The sequence below is a fragment of the Excalfactoria chinensis genome, chromosome Z, assembly GCF_039878825.1.
Source record: "Excalfactoria chinensis isolate bCotChi1 chromosome Z, bCotChi1.hap2, whole genome shotgun sequence".
Taxonomy (NCBI): Eukaryota; Metazoa; Chordata; class Aves; order Galliformes; family Phasianidae; genus Excalfactoria; species Excalfactoria chinensis.
Genome location: NC_092857.1, coordinates 24,932,820 through 24,946,969, shown reverse-complemented (window position 1 = coordinate 24,946,969; position 14,150 = coordinate 24,932,820). Strand labels below are relative to the sequence as shown.

Sequence of the window (14,150 nt, the reverse complement as noted above, 5' to 3'; positions counted from 1 at the left end):
CTAGCAAAGCCCCTTGTGCGTTTTGGGTAGAATTGCTTTAGCGCTGAGTTTTAAAGCTGTAGTTGCCATGAAGCCAGCAGGTAATTTCCCACCGATCTGCCTCCTCAGAGCTGCTTACTCTTACATTTCCTTCAGGAGGATTTGCAGTTACACCCAACACTGTAAGGGACAGGCTGTCAGAGCTGTAGTGCTCACACCTAGTGGGAAGGGTAGGGGTTTTCTCTTACCCACTGAGTAAGCAACAGCCTCCAGCGAGTGCCTCCCGCAGGCTGGGCAGTAACAGCAGGGTGAGTCTCTTGACACATCCTACCTGTGCTCTCCTGAACACAGCCAACAGCTCGTTTGCTCTAAGTCTCTTGGTAGTGTTACACAACGGTGACTATTTCCATGTGAAAAGCACTGTGTTCACATTGGGTGGCAGCTCCTCGAGCAAACCCTGTAGAGCAGAGACCCTCCTTCTTCTTTGAAATGCTGAGCACCTTTTCACCTTTTTGCATACTCCCTTCAGCTCCACTCAGAAGTGGAAACAGAAAGTGCTTTTCCTGGGTGGCTCTGCCCTGTGTGGTGCAGTACCAGGCAGCACTAACATGCATCCCTACCCAGCTGTCTCATGCTCTGAGGTCCCTTGTCTGCCCCTCTGCTATCAGCAAACACTGTCCTGTGTGTGCGTACAAGCATCTGTCTCCCGCGCTGGGCTCAAGGCCTGGCAAGGTAGTTCATACGGTGGGGGCTGCTCTGGCTCATTTGTCTCAGTGACAGACTCTGTGCTGCTCTGGCTGTACAGCGGCGGTGGAATGTTGATGACTTCTTGCTCTTTTGGTGCAGTGGCCACAGGTAGTGGGAAGGTCTGCTTCTCAGGGTCAGTGCTGTCTTCGTAGGATGGGGGGTAGAAATCAGGCCTGAAAGAAAACCAGCAAACCAAAATGAAATGCATCATTGTGAAACATGAATTGTCTCTGAGTGCTTGGTGAGGAGCTATCTGCTGTGCTTACAAAGTTTAGTTGAGGCTTAAGCTGTACATGAAAACCCAGGCAAGGTTCAAGCCGTGCAACAAGTAAGTGCAAAGGAACTGGCATAGCTGGGCTCATTACCTGTGTCTTTCTCCACAAACTTTTTTTCATTAAAACAAGAAATTCAGAGACATGAGAAAGTTCCCATATATGGCATGCAAACACATATTCCAGCAAGTGCAAGAGAGAAGTTCGATTTGGAAACAGAGAGGGATCACTGCCTGAAGTAGCTTATTTATTTAGTAGTACAATAATAGTTATCTTCCACAGTTTTAAATTACACATTGCATGTTCCTGCTTATCTAATCAAAATTTGCTGAATGCTGTATGCAGAGTGCTTTCAGAGTACCCACTGCCAGTGTTTCTGGTGTGGTTTCCACAACAGTCTGTGAAAAGTAATCTGTATCCAGTGACCCTGTAAAAAACACTGCCAGGCCCAGCACCAGTCAGCGTAAGAAACTGTCTCTCAGAGTATCAGACTTTGCTCCTAAATAGTGGGGTCAATTATGCAATAATACGTTAGCTAGGACCATGTAGGGAGCTGTAGCTCCCTCCTTGAGCAGAATGGCTATAATAGCGATATGGGAGCAAAGCCTGCACGGCACAACCAGTGAGGTCCATTGCAGTGCAACTAGTGATACTCTGGCAGGATCTCCACTGCTGTCAGTGAGGCTGTATCTGCTCCTTCTATGCATGGATTTGGAGCTTTCTGTGCATTGTGTATTTCTATGTTTTGCACTTCTATTCTCACGGTATGTTTAAAACCAAGCACCTCTTCCCCCTCATTTCATCGGCAGCAGTATCGTAGTACGTACCTGTCTATGGTGCTGACACGGAGCTCTGCAAGGCCAGGGTTCCTCACGAAGATGCTGCTGAGGACCCTGTATTTCATGGCTTCATGGACCGTGCTCCAGAAAATGCCAGCCACAAGGAGCACGAGCCCCAGAGCTAACAGGCAGTAAGCAACCAACATGCTATTCCCACATCTGCATGCAGAGGAACCTGTGTAAATGCAAAGGACTCCCAGAGAAATGATGGAGAAACTGAGTAGGAGCACACAAAGACGAATGAGGGAAAAAACAACTTTTTTCATGTTTCCCAGCAGACACAGGACAAAGCTCCTGCCCGCTGTTTGTTTGCTGTTGGTCTCAGCTGTGCATCTCATCTTTGCACAGAGTATTTTATACACTTCAGGATTGACTGGCCTTTGGACAATTAAGAGAAACAGACCATTTTAAGATACTCATTAACTCTGCAAGATACTCATAATCTCTTCCGAGATTAATTTGTAATCTGAAACCCACCGACGGGAAGCAAACAAACTTCCTGCATTGGTTCTTTGCCACTGCTGTCTCTGGAGTTCTTACTGCATTCATCACAGTCAGCAGTGGCTTACACAGTTTGATGGTTGGTGAATGACAACTTCTGTATCTGTCTGTCTTAACAACAACAAAAGAAACACAAAGCACTGCACTGCTCAGATGTGGATAAGGGTAGAGAGAGTGCCAAGCTAATTTATGGCTGATATGATAAACCAAGTGAAGTGAGTTAAGTGCTTTCCGCCCTTCAGGGCCTTCTCAGAACCCCTTCAGGTCGTATTTCCTGTCACCTCATTGTATTTTCTGATACAGGTATTCAGAATTCATGCTCACACATAGTTTCCTGAAACTCATGCTCACATGTGGTTTCCCTTACTGTATGCTCTCTATTCAGTCATTCAGACAAGGAAATAACCTTCCCACTGGTTGATTATGCTCTTGTCAGCGTCTGGTATGAGAACGTCACGGATTAATATCTCAGGATCACTGTGAACAACAGCAATTCACAGAAGTGCTTGAATATACCAAATCTCCAGAATGCCTCAGATGCAGAAATCTGCCATACACATTCCACTGAGGTGCCTTGAGCCTCTGATATCTGTCCATAAATCTTTGTGTGAAGCAACTAGGGAAGCAGATGCTTACTGTCTGCTTATCTCTATGGTGTTATGCCAGGTGGATCTGGCCTATACCACCATATGGGCAAAGGCTCTCAGTGCTCACCCCAGAGAGGAGGTAGGTTAGTTCAAAGTATTCCTGGGCTTGCCACCATATTTGTCTGCTGACACCAGAAGGAAAGATGTCCACAGTTCACATTCAGGCTGCTCATTGCACTAGGGCAGCATTTCAGTGTGTGGATACATGGACACAACACTGTTTACAAGTGTATATCTAAGGGATTCAGCACTGTGTGCTAAGATATTTATGATGTAGGGAGCCTGCTTTGGCAGGGGCGTTGGACTCAATGATCTCTAGAGGTCCCTTCCAACCCCTACAATTCTGTGATTTCCTACTGAATAATAACAATACTACTACTACTACTGCTACAACAACAACAACAACAACAACAACAATAATAATAATAAGCTAGACCAGGTTGCTCAAAGCCTCATCTAGCCTGATCTTGAATGCCTCCAGGGATGGGGCATCCACCACCTCTCTGGTGGCCCTACGGGGCGGTTGCCCCTGCCATGGGCACAGGTAAATCTAGGTAACCTGTGGCAGCAACCTGTTCCAGTGCCTCAACATCCTTATAAAAACATCTTCCTTATATCCAGTCTACAGCAGCAGTCCCAGTACTGACTCAGGAGAGAGGTCACTCATCACTGATCTCCATCCAGACGCTGAGCCACTAAGCATCATGCACTGGTTACGATCTCATAACTAGTTTAATGGCTTTTAGTTCCCATGAGGGGGAACTGTTTATAAATATCTAAGTGTGGAAATCAAGGAGATGGAGGCAAGTAGCTTTTGGTGGCTAATGGGAAATTCCACACAAACACAAAGAAGTACTTGTCAGAGTGATGCAGCATTGGAACAGGCTGCCCAGAGAGGCAGTGGTGTCTCCTTCCCCTGATGTATTAAAGACCTGGCCTGGATGCTTTCCTGTGCAACCTGCTGTAGGGAACTTTCTTTAGCAGGACGTTGGACTCAATGGTTTCCAGAGGTCTCTTCAAACCCTACAGTTCTCTGATTCTGTGAAGTCTCAGTTTGCCTGCACATCCATGGTGATGCTCATGAGCCCTCTGAGCTTGCATAGCATCTGGAAGCTGTGTTCCAGCAACCCTGGAGGATGAACTCACAGACTTGATACTAAAACTGTATCAAAGCCAGGATGGACATGGAGTCATAGAATCATAGAGTCACAGAGTCATAGAACAGCTTGGTTTGGAAGAGGCCTCAAAGGATCATCCATTTCCAATCTCCTGCCATGGACAGGTCTCCTACCCTCCAGCTCAGGCAGCCCAGAGCCTCATCCAGCCTGACCTTGAGTGCCTCCAGGGACGGGGCACCCACAGGCTCCCTGGGCAGCCTGTACCAGGGCCTCATCACTTTCAGTGAAAAATTTCCTATAACATCTCACCTAAATCTCTCCTCTTTTAGTTTAAAAACATTCTGCCTTGTCCTGTCAACATGCTTAGATGGTGTGGATGGTAAATCTATATCTAGATATGTATGTACATTCTGTACCTACACAGACATAGATAAAAGAGGGAAATGTTCCTTCAGAGGTAACACTTGCTCTAATATGTGCTAAGCTGCTCTCCGGGAGAGGCTGCCAGCAAACTTGTTTCCTCAGTCCTGTCAAGACAGAGCCATGCTAAACAATGTCAGAGAGTTGCAGTTTGCCAACCTGGCAGCCCACAGGGATGGGGAAGCCAACAGAGTGCACAAACACTCTGTGGATCCACTGTGGCTCATCTGCCTGAGATGGTGCGCAGTCACAGTTACTACACGGGAGCTCCCCTGCAGTAGTGCAAGTTACTTCACACTCAGCCATCATATTGAATGGGTACCTGAAAGGCTGAACAATTAAAATGCTACATAACTGCAGTCTCAGCTAAAGTTATTTTCTCTCTGAGCATCCTGATTCACAATCACATTAGAGATTAGGATCCGAGACACCTGTCAGCTACAAAATGAGACTAAGCTATTTGTCACTGCAGGTTAGTTAAACCATCTAATTGTTTAATTAAACACTTCTATTTAATTAATTTAACATCTTAGACAGACAATTGAACGCCTTGAAAATGACTTATGAGTCATGATGCTTTGCTGTGCTCCACTGGTGAAGCTACTGAGGTAATGCTTCTTCCTAATGGAGGCAGAAACAGGGCTCAGCATCAATGCAGCTCTTCATTTGTATTCTTCTTGTGGAGAAAACTGTAAGACAGCAGATCCCTGCCCTGGCAGATACTGATTGCTGAGTCACTTGGTAGAGATCAGGAGCTGGCCCTAAAGGATTTGCAGTCCTTCTGGTGTGAAGGGGCACAGGCAGACAGGGTGGAGCAAGTGCTTTTGGAAAGCTGCCACTTTTGTCATAATAAGTTTGCGAGGTTTCATCTCACTTCCTACTCCTAATCTTTATGGAGATTTAAATGTTTCCAGAGATTTTAAGGAGAGCAGGCTCCAAGCAGATTTTCCTCTGAATTTCTTTTTAGTGCTTTTACTCTTGTGGAGAAGAAGGGGAATTGTATCCACTGCCCTTGAGGAAGATGTGGCAGGTGGTTGCTGAAAGCTGGTCATGCCTGTGATGGTGGCAGGAGCTGAGAGTGTGCAGGGGAACTGGCAGTGGGTTGCAGGCACCCATGGGAATGTGAGGTTGGGCATGTTCACACTGGCCCTGCCCGGTGCACAGACCCTGACCCATCATCCTGCTGGCATGTGGCTGTCTCTGAGAGCCCCTCAGCTCTGTGCTTCCTTGTTCCATACCATCAGGAATGCTCTTCCTGCACTCCATTTTGCCCTGTGAGCTAAAAGATCCAGCTGAACTACAGTGGCATTTTTTCCCATATATTTTGTGCTTTATCCTTATCTGCTAAACATATGTAACTTTACAAAATCATTCTCCTTACTTCCGTGGGCCTTTGATCCTTCAGATCTTTCAGACTGAGCTGTTGAGGTCTGCTAATGAAGCTCAGATCATTGCTGTAAGTCACATCTGTGATACTACAGCTTCAGCTTCCACATCGTACTCATTGAAACGGGTGTGTTGATGAACAACCAGTGAGTGGACAACATGGGGTTTCTCCTTTGTGGTGCAGTGAGGAAGGAGGAATGGAGCTCTTGGCCTGGGGAATCTGCAGGCCTGACAGCTGTTCTGCATTTGTGGGTCTTTTTATTTTTGCAAGCTGTAGGAGACTGCTGGTTTCTGCGAGGTTAAGTCAACATCCACAAGCTGTTGGTGTCTCAAGCTTGAACACAGCAATTTATTTTGAATAATTGCATCTTACAGAGTCAGCAAAGATGAAGGATGAGAGGCTGGAATAGCCCCATAATATAATTTTCAGGGTTCTGTTCTTTTTTTATTTTATTTTATTTTCTGCTGCTTTATTATCTTCATTGTCTGTTCCTGGCCTCTTTCAACTCCCCTTTTGCATGTCATCTATGCTGTTTAATTGGCAATGAGTAGCACAGGCTGGATGAGTAGATTTCCTTTTTCTTTTACATAACAGGAAGAAACTGCTGCTAATGAGGGTCAGGTGGGAAAAGGGAGTATCTAGCACAGAGTAAAGGTTGTGGAGCAGAACTGGCTGAAGACCAAGGTCAAAAGGTAGCAGTCCAGACGCACAAAAAGCAGTTCTTAGGAAGTCCGACTGGAGATGAACCTAATGGATGTTCCACCACGGAGACTATTTTGCAATCAACATTTCACTTGAAAAGGTCATTGCTCACCATGTATCCTGTTGAAACCTGTAATGCAGTTTATACGCAAACTGGTTTTTAGAATTATGCTACTCAAAAAGAAAGCTGTGAAATCATTAACGTGTTAAGGAAAGTTGTGTGACATACAAAAGCAGTCCCTGTTGGTATCTTTTAAATGAAAAAAATAAAATAAAATTGAAATAAAATAAAAGGAAATTTCAAGAGGAAACTTTGGTGGAAATACGTGGGATGTAACAGAAACAGTCGGTAACCCATGGTAGTATATAGGATACTATCACATTACAAGTCACAGGTTTTGATGCTACTAAAAAGTAAAATTTTACCAGAAATTTTTGTTCAAGTTTGAAATGTGTTACCTTTAATGAAGTGAAATCTCAGAATTCAAACAAGGCTTTTCCCTCTGTTCTGTCCCCTTCTGTCACCCCTGACAGACATGAAGTAGTTAAAGGATATTGCACAACAGTAATTCAATAGAGCAGTGGGACTCTCTGGGAAGTTCTAGTTTTCATTTTAAAAGTGCATCTCAGGGCATGGGAATTGATGTTAACCTTTGCAGATGTAGCCTTTTCTCCATACCATACTTGTATTATTTACAATGATTTTGAGAGGTTATGAGAGTTTAAGACTCAACGAGAGCAGAAGTAATATGAAAATTAAAACTGTATTTCACAACCAATCCCCAGCTTGAGAAATGCGAACGTAGAAAGGTGAACTCCATCAGTACTATCTTTTGACTTTGAAGATGTTGTGACGTTATGAGGTCCAGCTGTGAATCGTGAATGCATGATGGAACTGCATAAAAACCATTGAGCTTAATGTATTCCAGAGATGCTCAAAAGGGGCATTAAATTATTTGATTGAGAATACTAAGTTGTAGGATTTTGAGAATTTTCCCTAACTGAAGTATACAACAGAATGTGGCGGAACAAATGAGCAATAAATACTGATACTTAAGGAGAATTTAAACACTAGTTTTAAAATCACTGAGAAAATCTTGAAAAGCTTTAACAAATGCTTTAATTTGCATTTTGGTTTCCTGTATATTTTCTGGTATTTGTCCTGAATTTTAAAGCCAGGAGCTGTGTTTTGTTTGTTTACTTAATGAATGAAAGTTGGGATTGCTCACCTACTTACCCACTTGCCTGCTTACCTCTACTCTCATATGGTGTAAGAAGATTCAAGACATATAGCAGCTGTGGTAACATTTTAGAGTGATGTTACACTGGAATCATAGTCAGAAAAATCAGACATGAGATGGGACACGTTCCTATGTAATGTGAGATTATCTCTGCCTTATAAGACTGTCAATGGACCTACCCGAATTTGCTAAGTAAATACAAAAAAGGAGTAAAAAGAACAAAAACTTTACTCAGCAGATATTCTTTCCTTTTCCATCTATTTCAGTTGAAAAACTGTTATATATGTAGAATCATAGAATGGCTTGGGTTGAAAAGGACCTTAAAAGTCATCTAGTTTCAACCCCCTGCTGTGGACAGGGTTGCCAGTCTCTGGGCCAGGCTGCCCAGAGCCACATCCAGATAGCTAGATAGATATAAAGATAATATGTAGGCTATTTTCTTCCTTAAGGAGCAAATCAGAAAAGAAGGATCTAAGAGAGGAAATTCAGGCAAGCTGTATTTGTCTCATGCTCAAAGGTACCAGATCTTACATGACACCTAAAAGCCTGGGAAAAGTTGTAAGCATCTGCACTACGATGAAGTGATAAAGTACCGTCTGTAAGAAAATCTCAGGAGAAAATGTGCTGAAGGAGAAAAAATACAAGCATTATTTTTTCATTTCCAAGTTTTTATGCCAACTTCTCAAAAATCTTTCCATTTTTTTCTCTCTCCTCGCACATACTTCATTCACACAGAAGTCAGTTATCCAAAGGTTAACCTTCTTTGCTTCTTCAATTGAGAGTTAAGGGTAAAATATGTTTTTATGCAAGGAAATAAAGCAAGACATGTATGTTATTAGCCTATTAGCCATTGGCAGCAGGAGCAAAGTCAGATCTTCAGACTTGGCTGTAAGGCTTCATCAGTTTTGTCAAAAGTGAATTAAAAGTGAACTTTAGAGAAACAGCTGACAGCTCTTCTAACAAAGCACAGAAAGAGTACGACCAGCTGCTTGGCTGTGCTGGATGGTTTAATATTAAAGCAAGAGTTCCCAATTGCTTTCAAATAAGGTTAAATATTACACTGTGATTAGTGCAGACCTTCTGAAATCCGTCTCTTTCGATGTCATTCAAACAGATTGGCTAAACTCAACAATCAGATGTCAGATAATAATGGATGGTTAAATTGCTATAGCTGCAACTTTTTCAGACTGTTAAGTAATCAAAATTTGCCCTGGGAAAGATAAAACCTGCTTTATGTAGATAGAATGCACTGTGGCAGAGTTATAGAAAAACTACAAATTTTCCAGAGTAACGAAGTCTTCAAATCTTTTTTTTACCAATAATTTTCAAGAGTGAATTGGGTGCTAGAAATGACAAATATTTATATTTGTTTCTGTAACGTGTAATTTGTTGGAAATGGTTTACCCATCTCAATGTTGAATCAAACGGGCATTTGACGAAGCCCCAACAGTTCTGCTTGACTCCTCTGGTTGTTTTCAGGAAGGACTAACATCAGCTTAGTTGAAAATTGACAGGATAATCATGAACTCACATATAATTCACAATGGATAAACTGGTATTAATGGAGGAGAGGTACTGATGCCTCCTACAGTCTTAATTGTCTACATTATGGCTGCACCACCCTGCCATCCATGACTGTCATCACCAGTATTCCTTTCCTCTTTTATCTCCCCTTCTTTTCACACTTTCTGAAAACAACACAGAGCAAACTCTTGCTCTGACTTTTGACAGTATTTGTACGGCTAATTGCAAATGCCAAGACACAGTTTATTCATTGTGAATTATATGTGCTAGAACAAGAGGTCACGAATGGGAACACAGGAGGTTCCCTGAGAACACTGGGCAGCACTGGTTGACTACACTCAGGCACAGGCTGCTCAGAGGCTGTGGAATCTCCTCCTTGGAGAACCTCAGAAAATTATTGGTAAAAAAAAGATTTGAAGACTTTGTTACTCTGGAAAATTTGTAGTTTTTCTGTAACTCTGCCACAGTGCATTCTATCTACATAAAGCAGGTTTTATCTTTCCCAGGGCAATTTTTGATTACTTAACAGTCTGAAAAAGTTGCAGCTATAGCAATTTAACTATCCATTATTATCTGACATCTGATTGTTGAGTTTAGTCAATCTAAAATCTAAGCCAACTTCCTCCTGATGCATTGCAATTTAAACCAGCAATTTCAGATCTGACAGCAATGAAATGTTCCATTTTACCCTCTCCATTATAATGCTTTTTAGTAATGTTGGATGAGTCTAGTCAAAATAATTGCAGTTAGACCTCTGATGCATGAGAAAAACCTGGGGGTTTGTTTGGCCTAGTGAGAGTGCAACAGAGTAGGAATCCTAAAGCAGTCTTCCATCATGTGAAGGGAGGTTATGGAGAAGATAGTGCAAACTATCCTTGCAAGTGGGATTAAAAAACTGGAAGTAAAAAAGCCAGTTGTAACAGTAAGGAGCCTATGAGAGCAATGCAATTATGGGGAAAGGAATCAGAGAGACTCCCCAGCATCCTGATTTTTCAGGAGTTTGTTAACTTTGCCTACTTTTGAACTTATCCCTACCTCGAGCAGAATATTGGATTAGGTGACTTTCACAGGTGCCTTCTGATCCAAGTCCTTCCATTCTTTCACACTGTCTAGAAGGCAGCAATCTAGTACTTGGAGTATAATTGCAATTATTTATCATGGCAACTATGAACTATACCAGGAAATTCAACTCCTAATACTCTCTACCAGCAAGCTTTCTTCTAATAACACACATTCATTTACTACAGAGATATTGTCTTGGAGACTGATGTTTATTGGTGCAGAAAGATAGAAGGCAATATTTTCTCAGATTGACGAGCTTGCAGAGTGCCACCTTTTATTTATTGAAATTGACATGATGCAATAGCCTGCTATCTGTGTTCATCAGGTGAATTATTTAAATAAACCTTATGCGTGTTGCAGTATGTTGTATAACATTTACATGATCATCAAGAGCTACTTACAAGTAGGTTTGTTATTTCTAAACTGAACGTTTAATATCAAAAAATCATATGCATATATGCGATTTCCTTAATGAAGATAGCTACATTTTAGAAGAAAATATCCAGCTTGCAATTTTTTCAGGATTATTTTGTCTGTTTTTCTTGTCTTTCAGTTGACTTCATCCTGTCTGCCAGGGACTCAGTTCCCTGAATTTTACAGACAATGTACATGTTTATTGAAAATGAGCACGCTTCTTCCCTTTATTTCCACACATTCACTGAGTGTATCCTGCATGAGCAACCGGCACAGGTTGAGCTGTGCCTGAGCAGAGTTATTTGACCAGAGGACCTCCAGAGGTCCCTTCCAATCCCAACCATCTGGTGGTTCTGCGCTTCTGCATACTGCAAGAAATTGGTACAGTCTGCTGCCCTCAATTTATTTGCCAGTACCAATTCCTTTGCTGCTTTCCTTGCCTCAATTCAATCTCATGTTATGAATTTATTCTCAACTATTTCCTCTGAAAATACTGAAGCTAGCAAAGACAACCTACAAATCATCAGTAAAATGAAAAACATATCAGAAAGTGTAAGTATTCACAAGAAAGTACACCTAATAAATCTGTTGTTTGGGATATTGGAAACTGCTCTTTTATTTGAATTTTCATGTGCAAACACTTCAACATGCATAGAGGTCTGTATTAATGAGCAACATTTTAAATGTTATTCTTCTTCAGACTTCTGATATTCAGCAACTTCTGTAGCTTTGCTGAAAACAAACACCACTGTTTTTAAGAGGGAAATGAGAGTTGCTTTGCCATTATTTGCTATCCTTCAATACAGAATGTTTGTACATAAGCTGAAAGACATTTATATAGATCCTTCATGTTATGGGGGGCATAAAATTGAATTAAACCCCAGCTTTTTGATAATATTTCACTTTCCCAAATATTTCCATGGGTTAATATTTTTGCTTATTGCAGAAGACAAGATCAGTATCTATCCTTAGTATCTAAAACAGACGATTGCTGTAATTCAGTAATTGCTGAAATTGCCTTGGGCTGATATCCTCTCAGATCCTTTTCTGATGTCAGGCCAAGCTTGAGTACAAAGACATGAACACAGGTCCAGGCAATGAAAGGAAATCAGACAGTGCCAGTATACAACAACCTGAATCACAGAATCATAGAATCATAGAATGGCTTGGGTTGGAAGGGACTCCAGGGAGCATCAGGTTCCACACCCCTGCCACAGGCAGGGCCACCAACCTCCAGTTTGGTACTAGTCTTGAACAGCTTCAGGAATACACATTGCTATCATACAAAATTAAACCACAAAAAAGTATTAAATAAAGAAAGTAAAGTAGCAAATTACTTTTTTAAACTAATCCCAGCAGGTAAGCCTGTCTTCATTACAGCTAATTGTATGAAACAAGTGCTCAATTTATTATGTGAGTTACAAAATAAGAGTGAAGAAGCAAAGCCCACCAAGACACAAGGAAGACTTCTGTCTTCAGACTCTTCACAGCTGGCCAGCTGCTAGTATTTGATGCAGTAGTTAAGTCCCACAGGTATGATTGTTCAGTATATTCCTAAAAGTAAAATGAAAGCAAAAACAAAAACAAGCAATCAAGTATTTTCTGAGGGAAGGGAAATACTAATTTGCAATTATGAAGACTAATGGAAAAAGATGTATGTCTCTCAGATTTATGTTTTTGGAAAACAGAAGTATTGATTACTTTACTTTTTCTTTAGGGAGCATCTTCTGATAATGACTTGTTCCACTGATAAGAATATGTGCTTTGTTTCTCAATACTGTTTTTCTGTTTCCGCTTTCAGTCTTTTGACTTGTTGGTTTTTCTTCTGCAATTAGTTCTCACACACAGAGTCCCAATCACTACATTTTTGCTCTTACTCCTTTCTCCTTAATTTTCAAAACAAAAAGTTCATCATATATTTTGGTAGAATTAAATTTAAAACTAGAAGGTGAACTGAAACTGAACCACTGCACTGCCTAAGTAAAATGTGAAGCCATGAAATCCTAGTTTAGGAGATGCTTCTTCCAAACTCATCACAAGATACTTGCACCCTCTCAGTGGAGAGGATGAGTGTATGAGTGTTGTTTTCTGTTACTCGTAGCTCCTTCTTTGCAGAACTGCAGAGACAGATGTGATTTGAAGATGAGATGATGAGCAGTGGGTAAAGAACTTCTAAATAAGTAGGTGCATGATGAGGCTAGATTTGGATTCTCCAAGTCATTCCACAAGGACTGCTTGTTCAAATGCATTTTAACAAACAGGAAAATAGACTAAGGTCTGATTGTTGTAGAGATGTCCATGAACGTTACTTATCTTGAACCCTCACCGTGATTCAAACTGCTGTACAGGCTAGCACTGTTACAAGTCTTGGTAGATGCTCTTTTCGTAAGGTTGCTCCTTGGAACAAAATATTCAGACATGATCAGGATGACTCAGTGGGAGGAGAGCAGAGAGCCTTTTCACCAGCCATACCGTATCACATTCTGCTGATAACAGAATAGAAATAGGGATGGGATCACTTTAGTACAAAGACAAGGTGGGTTCCTTCTGCCCAGCAAGTCATCTTTTTGATACCAGAAGGGTATCACCTTCTGATATATCCTATTATTCACACATTATCTCTGGAAGAAATAGAATGAGAGTATGGCTGGGGATGACAGGGGCTTCTTTGTGTCCTCTGGCCCAACCCCTGCCCAGGCAGGGACACCCATAGCAGGGTGCCCAGGCCCACATACATGTGGCTTCTGCACATCTCCAAGCAGGAGATTTCACAGCCTCTGGGCAGCCTGAGCCCCTGCTCCCATCACCAGCATGAGACCATACATAGTACACATATACAAACATTTAAAGAACAGCTGCTGTGGTTTATGTCTTTTTCCAGGTGTGGTTTGTAGTGATGGCCAGACCAGAATGCAAAATTAAATCTTGTGTTGCTACCTTCTGCAGTGCAACTTTAAGGATTGTTATTATTATTATTAATTGTAATTTTCTACTTCTTTCTACAATTCTGTAGCAACAAATGTAACCTTCAGACTGTGTAGCTTAAGGTCTCACCATGGAAGCCATTTCCTTTGTTAGAACTCAAATACTTGAAATGCTTATGACAACCTTGGAGGCTTCGTTATGCTGTGTTTGCATATTTATTTCATGGAAATTATCTTACCATGATAAAGGCAAATCACCATATCTAGTGCAGTCTAATTACTCATCCATATGGAGGATATGGCCATGTAAAAAAAGCTTCCTCCTCAATCTCCTTACATGTATTGTTTTAATTAGGATTTTGTTCTTAACAAG

The 14,150-nt window shown here is 41.6% G+C and overlaps 1 protein-coding gene across 1 annotated transcript; it reads right to left on the bottom strand.

Annotated features, from left to right (window-relative positions):
• Nucleotides 1-643: 643 nt before the first annotated feature.
• On the bottom strand, nt 644-2,175 carry TMEM252 (transmembrane protein 252). Its single transcript, XM_072358833.1, has 2 exons — nt 1,826-2,175; nt 644-899 (listed from the first exon to the last, which is right to left on the bottom strand). Exons 1-2 carry the CDS (start codon nt 2,173-2,175, stop codon nt 644-646), a joined length of 606 nt encoding a protein of 201 aa, XP_072214934.1.
• Nucleotides 2,176-14,150: the final 11,975 nt, after the last annotated feature.

What these genes read in the sequence shown, in the direction of transcription:
- TMEM252 (XM_072358833.1), bottom strand. Translation starts at nt 2,175, where the DNA reads ATGAGATGCACAGCTGAGACCAACAGCAAACAAACAGCGGGCAGGAGC. An exon ending in CGTGTCAGCACCATAGACAG is followed by an intron (nt 900 to 1,825) that starts GTACGTACTACG and finishes GTTTTCTTTCAG; the next exon opens with GCCTGATTTCTACCCCCCAT.